General features: G+C 43.3%; 2 protein-coding genes across 6 annotated transcripts in view; one reads left to right on the top strand and one right to left on the bottom strand.

The window, feature by feature from the left end:
- The window catches only part of CAPN7 (calpain 7), a 264,535-nt gene that overhangs the window by 141,428 nt on the left and 102,060 nt on the right, over nt 1–21,047 (bottom strand). For all 4 annotated transcript variants that reach the window (XM_078663888.1, XM_078663891.1, XM_078663890.1 and 1 more), the window contains 2 exons: nt 12,495–12,639; nt 11,945–12,044 (listed from right to left, as the gene is read on the bottom strand). In XM_078663888.1, coding sequence (XP_078520014.1) covers nt 11,945–12,044; nt 12,495–12,639 — 245 coding nt within the window. The remainder of the gene's footprint in view (nt 1–11,944; nt 12,045–12,494; nt 12,640–21,047) is intronic.
- LOC144784831 (uncharacterized) overlaps nt 1–21,047 on the top strand; it is a 54,861-nt gene that overhangs the window by 31,334 nt on the left and 2,480 nt on the right. For both annotated transcript variants that reach the window (XM_078663893.1, XM_078663892.1), the window contains exon 2: nt 15,164–15,277. In XM_078663893.1, coding sequence (XP_078520019.1) covers nt 15,164–15,277 — 114 coding nt within the window. The remainder of the gene's footprint in view (nt 1–15,163; nt 15,278–21,047) is intronic.

The raw sequence follows: 21,047 nt of genomic DNA, 5'->3' as shown, positions 1-21,047 counted from the left end.
TCTGCTTTTTGGTCAGCCTTTCCTCAAGGAACTTACTAAATTTGTGGCTACTTTTAGTGGCCTTGATAAGGCTCAGGCTTCGCTGCGGCGAGCGTTTCGGCCGTTTTTTTTCCAGGGCCGGACGACACAGGGGACGCTCGTTCGGCCGTGGCTCTCAGCAAAATTCCCAAAGGGGATTCCAGTCCCAAAGAGGCGGTGGTCAGGATACCGGCTACAACAATTGTTCCACCTTCTATCCCTCTCGCAAAGGGAGAGGGCAGTACAAGAAAGGAAGATTCAGCGGAAATCAAGGAGGACACCATGATTCCAACACTTCAGGTGAGGTTGATTCCAGCTTCCGAAGTGGCGTCTGATCTCCAACGATGCTTGGTTACTGGTCACGGTGCAGGGTTACAAAATAGAATTTTACCAGCCCGAGCATCAATCCCACCCTCCAACCCCAATGGTTTTCTCCCTTCACGATCAAAAGTTAATTTCAGAGGAGATAAGACTCCCTTCTGAGAAAAGGGGCAATTCGTCGGACTGTCCGCCATCCCAATGGGTTTGTGAGCACAGTTTTTCTGGTTCAGAAAAAAGGGGGCGGGTCCCGTTTGGTTCTCAATCTGAAAGATTTCAATGGAGGAGTTGTTTATCGTCACTTCAAGATGGAAGGCATTCATCTGTTGCAAGACCTTCTTCGCAAGGGTGATTGGATGGTCCGGACTCGACCTCAAAGACGCGTATCTGTCGATACCAATTTTCGGCCCTCACCACCGATTCCTGCAGTTCGAATGGCTTGGGAATTGGTTCGAGTATCAAGTCCTCCCGTTCGGCCTCTCATCAGCACCTTGGTGCTTCACGAAACTTCTGAGGCCCGTCGTGGAATGCTTGCGGGCTCGGGGTGTTCGTTTGATTATATCTGGACAACATTCTGATCATGGCAGATTGTCCCATCAAACTCCGGACTCATCTAGAGTGGTCCATCACCCTCTTGCAATCTCTGGGCTTTCTGGTGAATCCTCAGAAATCGATCTTCATTCCATCACAAGTGATAGACTTTCTGGGTTTCCAGATCAATTCTCTTTCCTGTCAACTTCTCTTACCCAATCAAAAGATTCGATACATCAAGAAGGAATTGACTTCAGTTATATCCAGACAGACTATCATTGAGATCCATAGCGCGGGTTGTCGGTCTGTTGGCGTCCTCGATTCAGGTGATTTTCCCGGGCCCTCTGCACTACAGGGCCCTTCAACGTTTGAAGATCCGTCATCTCCAGAAAGGCCTCCGCTATTCAGATCTGGTCTCTCTTTCAGAGGAAGCGAGGTGGGAGATGCAGTGGTGGTTGGACCATATGGATGCCTGGAATGGGCGAGCCCTGTTCGGATCATCTCCGGAAATGGTGATAGAGTCCGATGCCAGCCTGTGGGGTTGGAGAGCCCAGTGCGGTCCAGTATCGACGGGGGGTCGGTGGTCTCCCCAGGAGTTGTCTCTCCATATCAATTGCCTGGAACTCCTGGCAGGGTCCTTCGCGATCCGTTGTTTCACTCCCCTTCGCTCCTATTGCTGCATTCTTCTCCGCATGGACAATGTTTCAGCGGTTCGATATGTCAACAAGCTGGGCGGGACGAAGTCCAGGATCTTGGCGGAGATCGCTAAAGACTTTTGGCATTTTTGTCTACAAAAGAAGATCACTGTTATTGCCGAATATCTTCCCGGTCACAACAATCAGATTGCGGACTGGAATTCGCGTCGTCTTCGGGATTTCAGCGATTGGAAGCTTCATCCTCGCGTATTCCGTTCTCTTCTCCGGGTTTGGGGCCAGTGTCAGATCGACCTGTTCGCCTCTCGCCTCAACACTCAGCTTCCCCTGTTCTTCAGCTGGAGGCCGGACCCGGAAGCCCTGACCACGGACGTCTTCCTCCAGGCCTGGCCGTCACTTCTGTGCTACGCCTTTCCCCCGTTCATGATGATTCCCAGAGTCCTGGCTTGCACAAAGTGTTATCAGTCGGAACTGATTCTGATTGCCCCTTTGTGGAGGGCTCAAGCTTGGTTCCCGGTTCCCCTGAAAATGTGTTGTGCAGCGCCGCTCCTTCTTCCCCAGAAGTGGAATCTCTTGCTGGATCCTCTCGGCACTCCGCATCCCCTGATCCAATCAGGCGATCTCCTTCTTGTGGCTTGGCGAATTTCAGGGATCGCTGGACGATCCCAGGCCTTTCACGAGACACTTCCAAGTTTATCAGCGAATCTTGGGCACCCAACACTCAAATGCTACACAGGGTCCTGGAAATGATGGTGTGATTGGTGTGTTCAACAGGATATTGATCCCACTGCAGCAGATGTCTCTATGATCATTAACTTTCTTGCTTCCCTTGCTTCCTCCGGTTTGGCGTATCGGACTGTTAATAATTTCCGTTCCGCCATTTCGGCAGGCTACATTCATATTAATTGTAAACCTGCGGGTGAACATCCTTTGATTTCCAAATTACTTAAGGGCATCCGTCTGGTGAAGCCTCCTTGTCCCAAATACGTATCCTTGTGGGATGTTTCAGTTGTTTTGCGATTTTTGGAAGCCTGGCCTTCCAATTCCTTGTTATCTCGTAAACAACTATCAACTAAACTGACTATGTTGTTATGCCTCGTGTCCTGTAAATGTGTGTCTGATGTTCGAGCTCTCGACCTGGCAGGTTGAAGTTTTACACCTGAAGGGGTTTCTTTTGTTATTTCTAGACGTACCAAAACGAATACCGCTTCGATTACCTATCCTTCTTTTCCCTCTCATCCCAACCTTTGCGTTGTGCAATGTATTAAAGATTACGAGGCGAGTACTGCTCCTTTACGTTCAGATATGCAGGGTCAGTTGTTAATTGCTTTTCAGAAGCCATTTCGCCCTGTCGCCCCAGCTACATTGGCCCGCTGGGTCAGATGGCTCATGTCAGAAGCTGGCATTGATGTTTCAGTTTTTGGTGCACATTCTGCACGAGGGGCTATGGCTTCCAAAGTCTTCTCAATGGGTGTCAATTTGTCTGACATTATGAAGGCTGCAGATTGGTCTTCTGATTCAGTTTTTAAATCCTTTATTACAAACCAATTGATCACATTGCTTCTGTGGTGGTGGATCAGCTTTGAACAAGCATAATCAGAGCCTCCTGTCCTGACATAGAATTCAAAATTTGCGAACATTCGTGACAAGAATTTTCAATTCTATTAAGGACAAGGAGGCGAGGATTATCCCACCCAAGTTATCTGCTTACATTTCTACTGTTTGGTCTTTTGCATTGTATGCAACTGTATTATGCATTGTTTCATGTTATCTTCTTGACACTCCCCCCCCCCCCCTGTTTGGTTCTGATGTTTCATCCATTGTGGGTATAGTATATTACGGCTTGTTTTGATTTTCAGGGTCAGATCCTAAATGATGTGCTTGCTGTGCGTTCTTCCTTGGCTGTTGACTGTTGCTCGTCCCAGAGGCTCTTCAGCTGCTGCAAGCATCGCTTCTGCCTTTCCATTGGACTACTGCTTCGTGTTTTTCTTCGTGAATCCATGGTTTCGTTTGGGACTGCGATTTTCTTCAATTGAACTGTTTTTACTATGGAAAAAGAAAGAGGATGTGTTATTCTCTATGGTTCCTTATATAGTGTGTTTACTCTATGGTTATCCAGAGTATTCATGGGAAATGTAGTGGTTTTTTTCTTTACTGTTTTGTGATTGGCTGCTGAGCATTTCTAATAAAGAAATGAGAAAGCATAATCCTCGCCTCCTTGTCTTTAATAGAATTGAAAATTCTTGTCACGAATGTTCGCAAATTTTGAATTCTACACCGACTGGTCTTCGAACAGGTGTGCAATGTGCGACGGGATCTTTGTACAAGGAGGTCACACCCAAACTGCTCATTCGCAGGACGACGAAAACCACCTGCCAAAAAATGATTCATTAGGCAGGCAGGGCAGGTTGTTATTTGCAACTCATATGAATGGCTATGAATGCAGGGCCGGTGGCCGGCAGGGGGCAGCAGACCTCCATCCTTCGTTCGCATTCTCATTTATTTTGGGGAGGGGGGGGCGGGGGGTTAGGGGGCAGCACCTGTCATTTAAAAAGAGATGGGCTATTTTATAATGTAAAAAAAAAAGTATGCAATTGTCTCCGCGCCTGCAGTGCGCTCCCCAAGATGCTTAACACGGTTCACAAATGGAAAGGTATCGTATCGCCTGGGGCAGCTTCCGCTTTGCAAATCATAAACCGCCTCAATTTAGGCGTCCTTTTCTGAGCCACCGTTTACCAAAGCAAATGCGTCACAAACCACGTCATTGCTTCGTGACTCAGTCAGGAGGAGACGCCCCTTTCACGAGCCTATTGCAATTCAGAATGAGTTGCAGAACCCCTTTTACGAGTCAAAAAGACATTTCTTGCTTGCAAACAGGCTCAGTCCTCAAATACTAACATTTTGCAGCTGAAAACACTCGGATTCTGCGAACCACAGATGCTGCAACCATAAAAGTGATTCATACACGAGGTGAGTGGTTAGCGGGGCACTTTACTGAATCCTTCAGGCGCTAAATGACTCTTAAAAACGATTTGGGTTGATGATGGAGTCAGTTATAGCGTTGCAGATCCACTGACGATTCACATCCACTCCCAAAGGCACAGCGCGCCAGGGCCTCTTATAACGGAGGAGCGTCGCCCCACAGGTCGGTGCCAGGAGATAAAAATGTTTTAAAAAAAAAAAGACAAGACAACTACTCATTATCATTTTTTCCCGCTGGCACTGCCGAGTGGCCCGAGTCCAGGGCGGAGCGGTACCATTGTCTTTGATGATAGCAGACTACGCAGGGGGAGGAGAGTTGCACAATGTCAGTGCACATATCGGTTTGACCAGCATTCTTAGGCTGGCCAAACTGGCATGCGCACTTGGGTTTCGGCTGGGTTGGAGAAACGCCACAGGCTCGCAGGCACTGTCTGAGCAGCAAACCAGGCTGCTAAAACCAATCCTGGCGCTGCTCTCATGCTAGGTTGAGCATGAGATCAACACCGGATTGGGTGAGGAGTCGGAGAGCTTTGTGCAGGGCGGGAAGAAGAAGCTGGACTCCGGCAGAGCCAGGTAAGTCCCTTTTTTCTTTTTAATTGAATTTTCCTTCCCTCTTGTTACCGCACCTATGAAGTAGCCATTACTACAACAGGAACAGTGAGTGAACTGTCCCTGTTTAGAAATCTGCTGTGTTCCCAGAGGCAAAGGCTATTTATTGCGTGTTGTAAACTTGATGTGAGCTGGCTGTTTCTCCCCTATTTTGAAGATCTTGTTTGGCCACGGTGAAAAGTAGGATTCTGCTGTTGGTTTATGACACCCTTAGACTTCACTGCTGTTTGCAAATCTGTCTTGATCTTCGCAAGCACCCCATCAACCTCTAGCCTGAAAAGTTACTCACCATCGAACGTAGAGCGATGAGATGCTGCTTGACAGAAATACATAGCCATGTGTGGTTCAAAATGAGGACACGTGCTGATTTATTGGGAGGCTGGTTGAGTGGCATCCAAAGGGCACCAAATGCTAGGGCTGGAGATTATTTTGCTGTACTAGACAATCTCCTTAGACCATTTAGGCAGACATCCGGCAGATGTTGCAATTGTTGCTCCATCTCCTCCCATGGGTGTCTATCACGCTTTGCCAATAGGGCTAAAAAGTTGACAATAGAATATTTGTGAGACAGGACCTACGGCTACTCGCTTGCAGGTCGCATGAAGATTTTTGGTTTCTTTATCTGAGAGTGGGGTGTTACCAGTCTTTTGCATGAAAGCTCATTTTCTTGCTCTGTGCACCACCCTTGAGTCTGGGAAAGCATGGTGTCTGATGAAGAGAAGGTCAAGTGAAAAATACTTTAACGTCCTCTAGACGCATGTTGTGCACTTTAACAGTATCTATAAATTCCCTGTACAACTTTTAAACCTAGTCTTAAGCATAGGCAAGCACTGTTTAGTTTTCTTGGTTTTAAAAATAATCTCTATAAGAAAGCCCTTCTCAATATGGAGAGGAATATTATGTTGGTGCTGCCTCGGTGATATCCGTTTGAGATACAATATTTCATCAGGTGGAAAAGCCTTTGCAAGATACAGTTTCAATGGTTTCTCATCAAGGGACTGAACCCTAAAAAAGTACTATGAAATATCCTCATCTTCAAAGTCTACAGGCTCTTGATAGGGAGGAAGTGAATTTGTAGTTACGGCGCCCTCTTTAAGGAAGTGTTAGGGCAAGTTGGCAATGGGGACGTTAGTGCTGGGAAAATAGCTATCTTTTGTAAATATGAAAAGTCCCAATTGCAGGCGATACAGCCTCTTCAAATGTAAGCTTGTGCTTTTCTGAAATGGTGACCGATAACTGTGTGCAGTTTGCACCACGATGTGGCCCGTTTCCAGATCAAACAAGATGGTCCATTGATGAGCATCAGCAAAGGTGACCTGGGCAGATTAAATTCTCTCTTTATAGGTCGGTTTCAGTTCTGAAGTTTGTGGGGGTCAATCTTTATGGCATCTAATACTTTTTGAGTCTTATTAGTGCTGAAGTTCGAAACTCTTCCGATGGGCAAGATAGGTGTCAGGCCAAATGCAGATGTCTAGCCCTTTGTTGAATATTCTCCTCGGGTAACTCATCACACTGCTTAAGAAATGTTCTTTTGTATGAAGAGTCGAAACGCCAATCCTCGGAGTGATGGCCCTCAGCAATCTTCAAGGCTGAACCCTGTCTAGAGTTGACCATTTGGGTTGGTCCTCAATGCAGAATGTGGAATCCCAATGTTTAGTCTTGGTTGTGGGTACAGGTGGGAGAGGTGTCCCTGGACCTTGTTCTCTAGAGATGTGTGTACCTTTTTACTGCTGCCCTTCTGGCATCCCAAATGGTTTCCCCGGATTGACTTCAGACTCAAAGCAATCAGCATGTTCGGTAACAGTAATGCTGGCAGACGTTGTAGAGTAATGGTGCAGTGTGTCCACCTTCTATCTCTTTGGCGATAAATGGTATTTTTGGATCAAACAGGCACTTTCAACATGGTCGCTTGCTTGAGAGAGGCTACAGATAGGTGCTTGCCCGAACATAGGAATTTGTCGTTGCAAATGGGACAAAATGTATATGGAGTGTTTCCCATCACCTCCTCTTAAAACAGTTCTCCTCATATGACCTTGATTCTTGAACTCAATTTTGTGCTGGACGCAGTGTGCTTGATGCCACAATGGAAGTTCATGATGTACAGAGTCCTCCAGTGTATCCTTTCGATGTACAGCTGTTTATGAAGCATTATGTTTATGGATTTATATAGCGCATAGCTGCCCAAGGGCTTCCCAGCGCTGAGAGAATTGGCAGAGGTTGCATAGAGGATTACGGGCAGAGCCACGTTTTGAGCCTTTTTCTGAACGCCAATTCATCAGTTAGCATGCATGTTTCCCTAGGGAGGGAGTTTCATAGTCCCGGGGCCAGATACGAGAAGGATCTACCTCCCCATCTGGCTCTCTTTATTCTGGTCCGTTTCATAAGTAGATCTGTGCAGGATCTAAGGTGCCTACCTGGGATGTAGTGTGTGACAAAGTTTTTTAATTAAAGCCGGGCCTTTATCATTCATGGCTCTATGAGCAATGCAGAGTGATTTGAACTGTATTCTGGCCTTTATTGGGAGCCAGTCTAGTGTCTTCAGGGCTGGCCTAGCTGACTGTTGTCTAGGGATGCGGAGTAAAATCCTAGCTGCTGCGTTTTGTGCCACTTGTAATCTGTTTATGATGTATTTGGCTGCACCAAAATACAGGGAGTTGCCATAGTTCAGCCGTGACAGTACTAGGGCCTGTATCACCGTTCTCCGAGTGGTTTCAGGAATGAGCGGTAGGATCTTCCATAGCATTCGCAGTGCTTCGATGCATGAGCCTGATATTTTTCTAGTTTTGGTCTCTATGACAGGTTTTTGTCCAGCCAAATTCCCAGATTCTTTACCTCTGTCTTTGGGACCGGGGCATCTCCCAGTTTTGGAGGCCACCAAATCGTGTTTCTTGGGACCTCTTTATTACCCAGGAACATGAGCTCTGTTTTACCTCCGTTCAATTTTAGGCACCCATTGTTCATCCAGTCTGCAATTTGCATCATGCATGGTGCCAGGTTGTGGTGCATAGATTGGGGGCCCTAAGCCACAGATTGTATCGGCTGGGTGTCATCCGCGTATGACACTATTGACAATCCAAATTGCTGCTCGATCTCTGCTAGTGGTAGCATATAGAGATTGAATAGTGTCGGGCTTAGTGCGGAGCCCTGTTCAATAATGTATCCAAATCTAATGGCAGAAAAGAACAATCTGAGAAGAAGTTTTTATACTAGTGCATTGTGGGTTCAGGGGAGGTACCAAGAGTCACTTCAAAACTGCAAGAACGTCTTTGAAGAAAAACAAGCTGCATTTTCCAAACCCAATACCAGATTGCAGGAGTGTGCAAAGCATATGATCTACAGTAATACATTCTGCAAACACACTTTTTTGGGAGTGGAAAGCATCATGAACGTCAATTCACCAAAAGCTCAAGGGTAGTGGAAATTACATCACATGCTACTTGACCTTCACTTTCCCACACACACTTACACATAACACACATATACATTCTCTCACATAAACACTCTCACCTGCACACAACATACACCTAAAAGCATTTTTTACTTACCTCTGCTGCCAGGGAGGGTCATATTCCAGCAAATTGAGCTCCATTTTTATTACACTAGTAGTGAATGATATTATTCACTATGTTAGTGTAATAAAAAAATGACAAAAAACAAGGAGATTGGAGCCCCAAACGATGTCCTTAAGGATGAGCTGCCCCTGTATTTCTGGCACTGATTTTGCTACCTCTGGGGCCAAGGGTCACAAATTCAGTGCCAGTGGCGCAAGTGGCAAGCCAGGGGGTCAGAGCTACGACACCTGGCGACCCCTAAATGATGTCCATGGGAGGTATTAATCCACTCTTTCTGTTTTCACCACATCCTTCTCCCTTGTTCTGCCCGTTCTCTCTTTTTGTATGAACTTTTTCTCATTCCACTCCCTACTTTCCTCTCTCAGTGAAGTTGAAAAGAAAAATGCCCTTTTGTATTTTTGCTGTCTAATCAACTGGTACATAGTTAACATACAACTGTTCTTATATTACTCCACTGGCCTATTTAACTAGTATGTCAACACACAGGTTGCTACTTTTGAAAATGTATAGGAAAGACGTTTGTGAATACGCTAATACGCCACACATGCCTTCAGGGCCCTCATTAGTAAGAAACAAACTCATTGTAAACATCAAGGAACATTTCCTTCACCTTGGCAATAAAGAAAGTGCACCCCTTCTGATTAAGTTATACATCTTTGCCATGATTTGATACCCTTGCCCTTAGGATTCCTTTCAGGGATATACATGAAAGGCCCCGTTTTATCTGGGTGGGTTAGTTGGCTGGAAACCATCTTCTGAAATCAGTAATAGATACTTCATACTTGTGTACCCTTGACAAGCAGCTGGGTAAAGGGTCCCTTTCTACTCTATCTTAACATTTTAAGACTTCACTGCAATTTCACTTGGCATAGCAGCATATATCAATTACATTTTTTTAAATTTTATTTCTTTAGTTATTATGGGTGTCTCAGTCTGCTTTTTAAACAATCTAACTTACAACATGTATGCAACTAAACTCGTATTAGCAACAGTGATTTGACAAATAACCATGTAAAAAACTGAGATATAGACAGCAACATCAAGCTTTCTAAGTTGTTTGGGAAGGCTGTGTCGTGCATTCATGTGCGATGTTTTGCTAGATTAAGTTAAATGCTTGAGTGTGAAGTACTGTCTTTTATCACTCTCAATATGAGAAAGTCCCAGGGACCCATCCAGATTGTGTATCCTATTAATAGGCTTTTATGATATGTTATGTTATTTAAAATTTGTAAAGCGCACATACGCCCAAAAGCTTCTTGGCGCTGAAGAGAGGATAAAAAAACATAACAGGGGAATACCAAAAAGAGTCGCTATTTCAAATAGGCCTGTGTGAAAAGAAAAGTCTTGAATGCCTTCCTAAAGGCAAGGAGGTCCCTACTCTGTCTCAAAGGCAAAGGGAGGGAATTCCACAAGGAAGCAGCTAAAAAATGAAAACAGCTACCTCCCTGTCGTTTTTTCTTGAATCGGGGAACCTCAAGTAGATCTTTATGTGTTGATCTCAAACTACGTAAGGGACTATATCTCCCGATGAGTTGTCTGATAAACATTGGGCCCTTGCCCTGCAAGGCCTTAAAAATAATACAGCCAGCCTTAAATGTGGCTCTCTGTGCCACAGGCAGCCAGTGTAAATTCTCTAATCCTGGTCTAATTGATTCCCATTTAGGTACCTTGCAGATCAGTCTGGCAGCTTGATTTTGCAAGTATTGCAGTCTTCTAAGTTGACCAATCGGTAAACCCAGATAAAGACTGTTTGAGAAATCAATATGGGAAAGGACTAGAGCGTTGACAACCTGAATTAAGGCCGAATCAGTCAGGAGATGTGCAATTTTTCTAATTTTCCTCAGTTGGAAAAAGCCAGAGGACACTACGGTTCCAATCTGAGATTTTAAGGTGAGGTCCTCGTTAATGGTCACTCCCAAGCTCTTTACTATATGGGATTTTTTTGGAGGAGAACCCATGTCAGAAGGCCAGAAGTGTGGACTCCAACTAATCTCGCTCTTCCCAGGCAAGATCAGTTCAGTTTTCCCTGGATTTAACTTAAGATGGTTTAGGGATGGTTAGTTAGTTAGTGCATCCTTCATCTAATGCTCTATATAGACTAAATGGATCACATTATGTTAGTTTCTCATCTAGAATGTGGTGTTTAGGAATATAAAGGTTTTGTTTGAGATTTTCTTCACTTGCCACCAGTGAGATTATCTCGGAGATCTTAATAAGGAGAAAAAAAGAAATTACCTCATAAAGCAGTAAGAAAGAGAAAACGCTGGAAGGTCGAATAACAGAACCCAACTAGTAATCAAAGAGTAGGGACTGAAAAAAGAAGGCAAGCTCTAGTGGGCCACTTTTAACTCTTGTAAAATCAATGGGACCTAGATTACAGAAGCCCCTTTGACCTTTGTGACCCACACAACGAATCAAAGAACACACATACAGCCCAAGCACAGTATGTTTCAGTGGAATGCAGAGCTAAAAGTCTAGCTTTTAAGGGCAGCTCTTCTCTTCCCAGAAGAAACTTTAAAAAAAAGATAAGGTTGAGATCCACACTTCAATACATAAAACCACAAATTCACTTCCAGGTTGTGATTTTAACCTGAGCTTAAATAAATCCACAAGTTATTCTCATGGTCACACCCATCTTCCCCTTTCAAGGAGTAAAGAGACCAACCCCTCTAACAACGTGCAAGTAAGTGTCTGGCGTTGGGACTAGTGCTAGGATTCATGTACAGTTTCAAACATTTGTAAATTGTAGCTTACAAATATATACTGTGAGCCTTAAGCCATTACAACCTTTTAACACAATCTGGGAATCTTGCTGGGTTCAAACACAACACCTTAAATACAATATTTGCCTGCTTTATCAGCTCCTAATGTATTTTATTTATCATACACCTGCCTGTTTTAAGATTGAGATGCTGATTACCAGGAAAGCCAAACACCAGTTTATTGTTTAAAACTTGAAGTCTGGAATTTATTCCATGTTCATTCGGAGGAGAGACAGTCTCCTCGAATAAAAAAAACACATGGTTTTAAAAGAATACAACTTACGATGAGAGTTAGTGAATATATCTGACCTACTCAATCCTAAAATATCACTCATTCTATTTTTCATGCTTGTCACTGAGGTTGCACACATCAATGAAATATTGGAGTACGGGTAACTTACATATAGTAAATGAGAAAGCGCATAGCACTCTAAAAGTGTTCAAACATTTAATAATGGTATTACAAAGTCTTAAAATTAAAGATAATACGTAGACCAACCTGTGAATACATGTTGATTCTTTGAAAAGACTTGGGTTCCAACTCAGATATATGACATCATAATACTGGCAGAGATCTTCCCACGAAATCCAAAAAATTCCTGCAACACAAAAACATTGCTAGTCTGTCATTCTGACATGGTGCTCTTGAAAATATACCCCATACTGAATTGTTAAAACAGAAAAAAGATAAACCCGTGAAAGGTTGCTATAGCAATTACTGCAATAGTTAGTGTATAATCCACGCAGATAGCTTCTGTCATACACCAGCTTTATTCTTCGCAAGTGGGTAACAAGTAAGTGACCTCTGGCTGAGCTGCACAACACAACTGACTTTTCTTAGGATCCCCTCACAAGGCCCATTCCTTTACCTTGAGGACAGGTAGATCTTAATTGAGAATGCTACACTACAGGTCATCCCCGCACATACGATAATTTTGTGTCTCATCTATCACCACAACAGTAAACAAAGGTACCTGCTTTAGTACTGCAGTCGGATATACTCTCTCATTTAATCATTATGAATTGCGGTACAAATGTTGCATTATTACCATTGTCGATTTTCTGAGCTGTTTTTGGATCAAATTTCAAATATTTCTGTAACTCAGTGGTCCAGTTTTTCAGGTCATTTTCGCAGTATCGCCCCTTCCATCGTAAATGGCTCCAAGGATTTTTTAACTGAAGAAACCGCAGGCCCTACAAAAACAGAGTAGCGATAGATGTTTAGAAATTAAAGAAACTAAAATTCAGGGCTAATCCAAAACCAAATCAATCATTTTAACTTGCAGCACAGAACATTTTTCCATTTAACTTAGGCAGTACACAGGTCTTAATGCAATGTCTCAGAGGTCTCATCCCAGATAAGCAAATGTATAACTTCCATGTTTCCAAGCAAAATGTAAGATCTAAAGGCAGAGCCACTCAAACAGGACTCTGATGTCCAAAGATCTAAATCACTAAGAAACAGCCAACTGTAATAAACCTATTCATGCTTCTCTAGGCTAGTGAACTGCATGTATCAGGTGTGCTTTCACAGAAATAAAGCCATAGGAGATCCAAACTCCATACAAGTAGTGGCTCCTACAGAAGGTAATCTCAAAATGTAATCAGATTAAATATCGAGTCCCTAAACTGGCTAATAATGGTGTGCTTCTGTGCAACAGTCCACCAGCCTTTATTGAAAAGACAGGTGATTACTATGAAGTCAAAGGTGCTGAAAATAGAGCTCTTGCAAAAAGCATTTGACTCAACATGCGTGTAGCAGTGTTAGTTATGTAAGCTACTAGTGATACCCTTGCCCTTGGAGCATCATGCACTCTGAAGTCACTTTTAAAATGCGTTGAGCGCGCACACACACACATCTTGCATCATATAAGAATAAAGGTTCCAGGATAGTTTACAAGCATATTTATTTTTTACAATTTTAATATAGTACAAGTGTATTACAAAGAATAACACATTTGGAAAAACACGTAACTACATCTTAGCTCATCAATGGTCTGTAAATGTATATTAACCAAGTTTTAAAAGAAACTGTGCAGCGTTATTTTTGGAAATAACTATGCCTTCTTCTAAGCACTGATTAAACAGGATGTATGAAGGAACAACGGGGGCATTTACCACAAATGCCTTTACTACACTGGAACCACGGCAGCGTCTTTACAATTACTTTTTTTTTTTTACCACGAGTATGCCTTTACCACGAAAATGTATGTATTTTACAGTTAAGTATAATCCCATTTTTTAAAATGCATAGATATATTTATATGTGTCATGGGTTTATACCTACTTATATAATACTTACTTTTCTGTTGTAAAAGCATGCATGGTAAAGGCATATGCATTGTAGAAAATTAACAGGAAAGTTTAACCCCAATACTATTTTTTAATTAAGAGTTATATATACAAAAAAGAAGGAGAGAACTCTGGGTAGGTCTCAGTTTAGGTGGAAAGCAGCTCCTGTTAGAGCACTCTCAACACCAGCGACACTTTAGATCTGCTCACCTCAAATGTCTGTTTTTGTATCAATGTTTTTAAGCATAGGATTAGCACAGTGCTATCCACGCCGAGATAGAAAATGACAAAGTCTTTTGCCATTTAAACAGCAAAGTCTTTAAGCATAGGACTAGTACAGTGCAGTCCTTGCCGAGCTGTAAAATAACAAAAGCCATTTATCACTCCAGGCACAATATTACAGCTTTGAATTGGTAAAATACCAACTCAAGCCAACCTGAAATGAGTAAAAGCAACCCCTGACACAGTGTTTCGCTCTAATTAGAGCTCTTCAGAGAGGTATAGCTTTGTCCAGACACAAGGGAGCACCCAGTATTAAGTCAAAACAAAACCCTTTCAGGCATAGAGTGACGCATAAATTATGCAAAAAAGAAGGAGAGAACCCTGGGTAGGTCTCAGTTTAGGTGGAAAGCAGCTCCTGTTAGAGCACTCTCAACACCAGCGACACTCTAGATCTGCTCACCTCAAATGTCTGTTTTTCTATCAAAGTTTTTACGCATAGGATTAGCACAGTGCTATCCACGCCGAGATAGAAAATGACAAAGTCTTTTGCCATTTAAACAGCAAAGTCTTTAAGCATAGGACTAGTACAGTGCAGTCCTTGCCGAGCTGTAAAATAACAAAAGCCATTTATCACTCCAGGCACAATATTACAGCTTTGAATTGGTAAAATACCAACTCAAGCTATACCTCTCTGAAGAGCTCTAATTAGAGCGAAACACTGTCAGGGGTTGCTTTTACTCATTTCAGGTTGGCAAGGTCTGCACTGTACTAGTCCTATGCTTAAAGACTTTGCTGTTTAGGGCCATTACCAATAAAGACCCCAAATACCCTGTTGCACGCCATTTCGAACAAAAACACTATTCCAATATTGCTGATTTAAATTTCTTTATATTGGAACAGGTCCCCAGGCATCCGAGAGGGGGGCGACAGGGTACTGAATTTGAGACAACGAGAATCTAAACTCATAATTGAGTTTCAAACCAGATTCCCGGGAGGCCTCAACATGGATGAGGAACTAGCAATTCATCTAAGAGAATAATGTTCATCCATGATCCAGCAATTGTCCGTTGACATCAAAATATGTTCTGACTCTGCATATCCTCTTCTGACATTGTTTTTTCAATTATCATTTTTTCAATTGTCTTTTCAATTTCTGTAACATTGTTTTTAACTCACATTTTGATTTTGTCTTTTCATTCCGCAGGAGGAAAGGAGGGGGCCCACCACTGGACTTCACCTGCACGGGCGTACCCAACCTTTGCACTCCAGGAATCACTGCTCGTGGTTGTATCACATTTTTGAGACACCAACTACCAAGGTTTGACTTTTCCACGTATGAGACTTTCTGGTAAACCCTGAACTAACATACCACACGGTAGATTTGATACTCATGACCTTACATGGTCAGCAGCAGGGATGGCACTGGCTTTGCCCCATGAGAATTATCTAAGGGAACCATCTTGGAATTTGTACATCTTTCATGAAGTATGATGTTAGTTAGCTTTGGGTACTTCACAATGACTCACGTTATCTAGAACAATGTATTTTACATATCAAACCTGACTTAGAGCATTGTCGATTCACCCAACCATGGGGCTTGTATATAGATACTCTCTAAAAATATTTACGTTATCTATAACAATGTATTTCACTCGTTATATCTGACTATGAGCACTTTGAATCACTCAAGTATGGGGCCTGTATATAGATAATTTCTATAAGTATTTTATTTAGACTGTAACTTATACTTGAACTTACATACCCCGAACCTTGCATCAGGAAACCATGCAGAACTAATTGCCTACCCATCACGTCTACTGCGTGGCCATTTGCGCTACTTATATTGTTTCAAATAATTGGTTAAAAAATTGTTTTAAAAAAAATTGCTTACAAATATGTTATATATATATTTTTTCCACAGGACAACAGCTCTCATTCCACCGTGGGTAAATACGATGTTGTTATCAGTTTAAAGACACGATAATTGACAATGATCTATGCCGACTCCACCTGTATTTGACAGGGATGATTTAATTTAATTTAATTTTTCATGCATCAATTTCTCATGCATTGCCATTTATTTGGGGCCAAGGTGTGACAAACAACAACGTAGGCAAGCGTTCTGTGGTACTAAGTCAAGAATCACACATTTTTACCACTCCAATATGTCTGCCATTAATTTTCGTTAGTCCGACTTTTATGTTGACTATTGGCTTGTTTTTGAAAACAACAAGGGACCCCAAGATTAGTCTGCAGGGACCATGGGGAGCATACTTTTGAAGAGCAACAGCGGTCCCAAACACAAAAAGATATCACAAGAATAAAATATAGACAGAGTCAATCTATATTTTCAGGACATACATGTCCAGCCGGACAGGGGTCTTCCAGAGTATTTACTCAAGATTTATGTATTGAAATCACATAAAGATACCATCCAACAATCAACCAGAGTGGACAACAAGCCTGTGTCCAGTACTAACAGAATGAGTACAAGAGGTGATGTAGACAGCAGAGAAGGGCTTTGTAAGGCGAAACAACGTTACTCTATAAACAGTACAATTGTACAGAGTATAACAAACATGCACTGGACATTTCAGTAGTAATCACAGTTAAGTTCACGTGCATAAAAGGTCGACGGCGTTTCGGACCCCTATAAAATATCAGGGACCATCATCAGGACAAATACAATGAAAAGCCTTAGGTTAATTTAGCCTCTAAATGCCGGGTCGCCTCGTTAGATAGAGGCTGGCTCCTCGGGCAAAAGATACGCGATCACCCAGAATCGGGTCGCGAGGGCCGCGGATAATTTGAATTCCGTCTAATGGACCAGGCCCATGCTAAAAACTTGGCTAGAACACAAGCGTACAAGGTGCGGCTGTCAGACATTAATATGCGCAAGGCCTCCACATGACGTCTAGTGCCCAACTGGCGACACAAGTGTTTGAGCCATTTCTTCCTAGGCAGGGCATACTCTCCGCACTCAAACATGAAGTGTGCCACTGTCTCTGGTCTGTTTGTGCATACTGAGCAAAATTCAGTGGTTTGCGCAGGTGATTTCCACCGTGATGAAAAGGCATGCAGGGGGAGAGTTCCAGCTCTAAATTTAAAATAAAGGGCCCTATCAAAAGGTTTTTCAATAATGTCCAAGTACAGTTCCCGTTTCGGTAGGTCCTTGAATTTCAGAAAATCCTCGGTGAGTCTGCCCAGGGATTCATTGGAATTCCTTTGTGATGTAACCCAGTTCCAGTAAAGAGTTTTAAGGGTTGCTTTTGGGGGAGAGGATCTATCTGTCCAGGCTTCCTTCAGGCCCAAATTAAATAACAAAGTCTTCATGTCTCTCAGCCATTTAATTTTGTACCACCCTGGTAGAGACATGATTTCTGAGAGGCCCTCCGCATATTTACCAAGTTCCTGGACTCTCCAGAGGCGTGCCCATAACAAAAGTGGGCGTAATTTAGCTAGGTCGTCAATGGGGCGAGAGCCTAGATCCAACATTAATGGGACCATGGGAATGCCTTGCGGAAGTGACATAAATCGCCCTACAAAATTTCCTCTCGGACTTTGGCAATTCGTTGGTAATAGAAGAACCCCATAGCTCCGCCCAGTAGAGTGCAGAGCTCACCCCTTTAGCTGCGTAGATTTCAAGGACCGCAGCTATGGGTCTAATTACACAAGATCGTTGTTCTTTCAGCAGGGCTCCGTTATTCTCTTGTGGTTCAGCAACATCTTGTCAAGGTGTGTGCCCCAATGCATTTTGTGAGACAACCGAATGCCCAAGTAGTCGAAAACTTCTACCCTCCCCAGAGGTTCTGCATTCAGGGTAGCGGGTGTACTGTTTTCAAAGGTGGGTTCAACACAAGGTATTTAGTCTTATCAGTGTTGATTACCAGGCCTCGCTTGGAACAGAAGGATTGGAAGTTGTTTAGTAGTCTTTGTAATCCTATTGGAGTTTTAGATATTAGCAGCGTATCATCCGCAAAGAGAAGGGTCGGTATACGCTCTCCAGCCAGGGATGGTTCGTCTGAGGGATGTTTCTGAAGGTGCTCGACCACCCCATTGATGTAAAGGGAAAAAAGGGTGGGAGCTAGAACACATCCCTGGCGGACCCCTCCCTCAACCGGGATACTGCTGGTTTTTTCGCCTTCTGGTCCCCACCTTATCTGGGCAAAACTTTTTTCATGTAGCCTAACGAGTAGTGAGAGAATATTGGATGGCATCCCCATGTCATCAAGGACTCTCCATAGAGTTTCCCTCGGTACTAGGTCAAAGGCAGTCTTTAGATCGATAAACGCGAGGTAAAGACTGCCCTTGCCTATGACCACAACCTTCCAATACACCATCATCAACCTAAAGGCTTGCTCAATTGTGCCTGTTCCCACTCTGCCTGGTAGTCCGAAAGGATTTTGTTTTCGTCTATCCAGTCTAAGATTCTAATCAGTAGAACCTTACCAACTACTTTTTGGCTAATGTCAAGTAGACTGATAGGTCTATAATTAGACGGGTCTTCCCTGGCACCTTTTTTATAAATGGGAACAACCTCCGCCCCCCTCCAAGATGAAGGAATCGGAGCTCCCCTGCAAATGGCGGTAAGTAAACACTGTATAAGTTTGCCCCACCTCGGGATGTCTGATCTCAAAAGGTATCCCATCTGGGCCAGCAGCTTTTTGGGGAATGATGGTACTTATGGCATACTCGACTTCCTTTAAAGTGAAGTCGAGTCTTTCAAATTGGGGCTCCCCTTCCAGTTGGCTCCTAATTGGAGCCCATTCCTTCCATTCAGCAGCGTGAGGGGCAAAAGTGTCAGTAGGGTCAGCTTGACGAGTGTATAGTTTTGAGAAGTGGCTAACCCATGCCTGACTTGGGATGCTACAAGTTATAAGATCGCTGTCTGGTCTATTTCTGGTTCCGATTGTGTCCCAGAAACATTTTGGATCTTTTTTAGAGCTGGCCTCTTTAAGTACACGCCAGTACTCTTCTTCCCATTCTCTTTTTGCAAGTGTCAATATTCTCTTATAATCTTTTCTAGCCGCCTGGATCAGGGATTGAGATTTACTTTTAACAGCCTCTATTAAGAGAGACTTTGTCCTCCTACATGATGACGTGTACCAGTCGTGCTTTCCCCTGGGTTTATAATTGGGCAGGTTCCTCCCTGCGGAGCCTTTTACCAAGAATACCTCCCCAATGGATTTTACAACCGCCTCAAAATTGGGTGTAGCTTTTTCAGCTAACAAATCCAAGTTGGTAGTATATAGTTCTATTTGTGAGGCCTTTAATAAATCGTTTATAATAGAGAGTTTAAGCGCATCAGCAGAGATTTTACACCACTTTAGGCGTCTACCGCAGGAGGAAACCATTGTGCTATGTGCACATTTGGCTGGGGCCACAGTTGTTTTGGTTAACCAGGGATTAGATAAAGTTAGGGATAGCGAGTTATGGTCGCTTTCGACTGTAGGTATAACTATCATATCTTGCAGCAGTCCCCACAGTTTTAGATCCAATAGGATATAGTCGATCCTAGAGGTTTGGTTAACTCGGTTAAATGTGGGAGCACCCAAGCGGTCAGACAAAGTGCGGCCATTGGTAGCTCTTAGGCCGAACTCTAAGGTTATCGCATTTAACTGAATAGCATTTCGGGACCATCTTTTTATCGGAGGGATGGTTAGTGGTGGAATACCCCATTTACTGTCATCCTCATCTAGGTCTGGAACATCAACCATAGGGAGAGGCTCATAGGTACAGTTAAAATCGCCCGCTACTAGAATATGGTCGCCTTCAACATGGTCTCTAAGTTGTGTCTCAAGGTTAGTTATTACCAATGATGGGGCCCCATTTTTGGTGCCTCTAGCATAAACATTATACAGGATAAAGGTTAAACCCCTACTGGGGTTTCTCAATGTAATTCCAAGTATATCTGGGCTATTGACCTGCTTGGAAGATATGCAGCAGTTGAGAGAAGTGCTTACCCAGATAAGGAGACCCCCCCGACGGTCTACCCCTCCCTCGTATTGCTTTCTCTGCGGGTATAAAGTAAGGTACAAAACCTACCCTATGGAGTGGTTCGATGCTCCAAGTCTCCTGGAACAGGCACATTTTGTGAGCATCGATCAGGTCATTCCATTCTGGCAGACCCAGTTTCCTATGGATCCCTGCAAGGTTCCAACTAAGGATTTTTAAAGGGTCCTTATCAAAGTTACGATTATTTTTAATATTAGTATTAGAGTGAGGTCTTAGTCCGTTACTTTTGTGATTGTAGGAAATTGGCTGGGTGTTACTAGGAGCTATGATAGTTATAGGATTAGAGCACTTGGACTGTAAACTATCTATCGTGGATGTCACCTCCCCCCTTTTCGGGTCCAAGGATGCAGTGTTGGTTGCTACAGGAGTGAGTCAATCTACATCTTCAAGAGCACAAAACCTATTCCAGTGTGCAAACTGGGATAAGAAGGGGTCGGCTACAGGAGGGGCCTGCCAAGGTAATTGCCATTGATGGAAACTATGGTGTGGAGCTTGTAAGTATGCTCTATTAATTGGTAGATCTGTCCTCGGAATATGTTGTCTAGGAGCCGATGGATAGAAGAAGGAGAGGGGAAGTGGGTGAATTTTGGTGCTATCTCCATTGTTATGTGCGCTACAGATATAGTTCACTACTGCTGGGTTCTTGAAATTAATAGTTATAACATCCCCTGCTATTGTTTTGATGTTCCTGCCTATCCACTCTCCTCTTCTGACTGCTAGTATTTCTCCAGTCATATGTGGGGGTAGAGGTCGGTTTATCTGTAACCATTGAGCGCATTTATTTCTTAGCTCAACAAAGGATTCCCTTCTTCCTTCCTTCAGCGGTGGTACACCCGTCAATACCACCACAAAGGGTGCTGCTTCTGATGGTAGATTGAGTGTCCTGAAGCGAGTTGGTTTAGACGTTGCCTCTTTGTTTGTAGTAGGTATGGAGACTGGTGTTGTGTATTTCCTAGTACTTTGTTCGTCCTTGCCTCCTTGTTTGGGAGATTTGCTTATGCTAGAAGCCTGCTGGGGCTGCGGGACAGAAGAAATAGTAGAATTTGAGACAGCATTCGAAGCTTTCTTCCCAG

Source organism: Lissotriton helveticus, chromosome 10 (assembly GCF_964261635.1).
Source record: "Lissotriton helveticus chromosome 10, aLisHel1.1, whole genome shotgun sequence".
NCBI classification, from domain to species: domain Eukaryota; kingdom Metazoa; phylum Chordata; class Amphibia; order Caudata; family Salamandridae; genus Lissotriton; species Lissotriton helveticus.
Note: the sequence above shows the minus strand (reverse complement) of the source record. Positions and strands in the feature narration are given on the sequence as shown.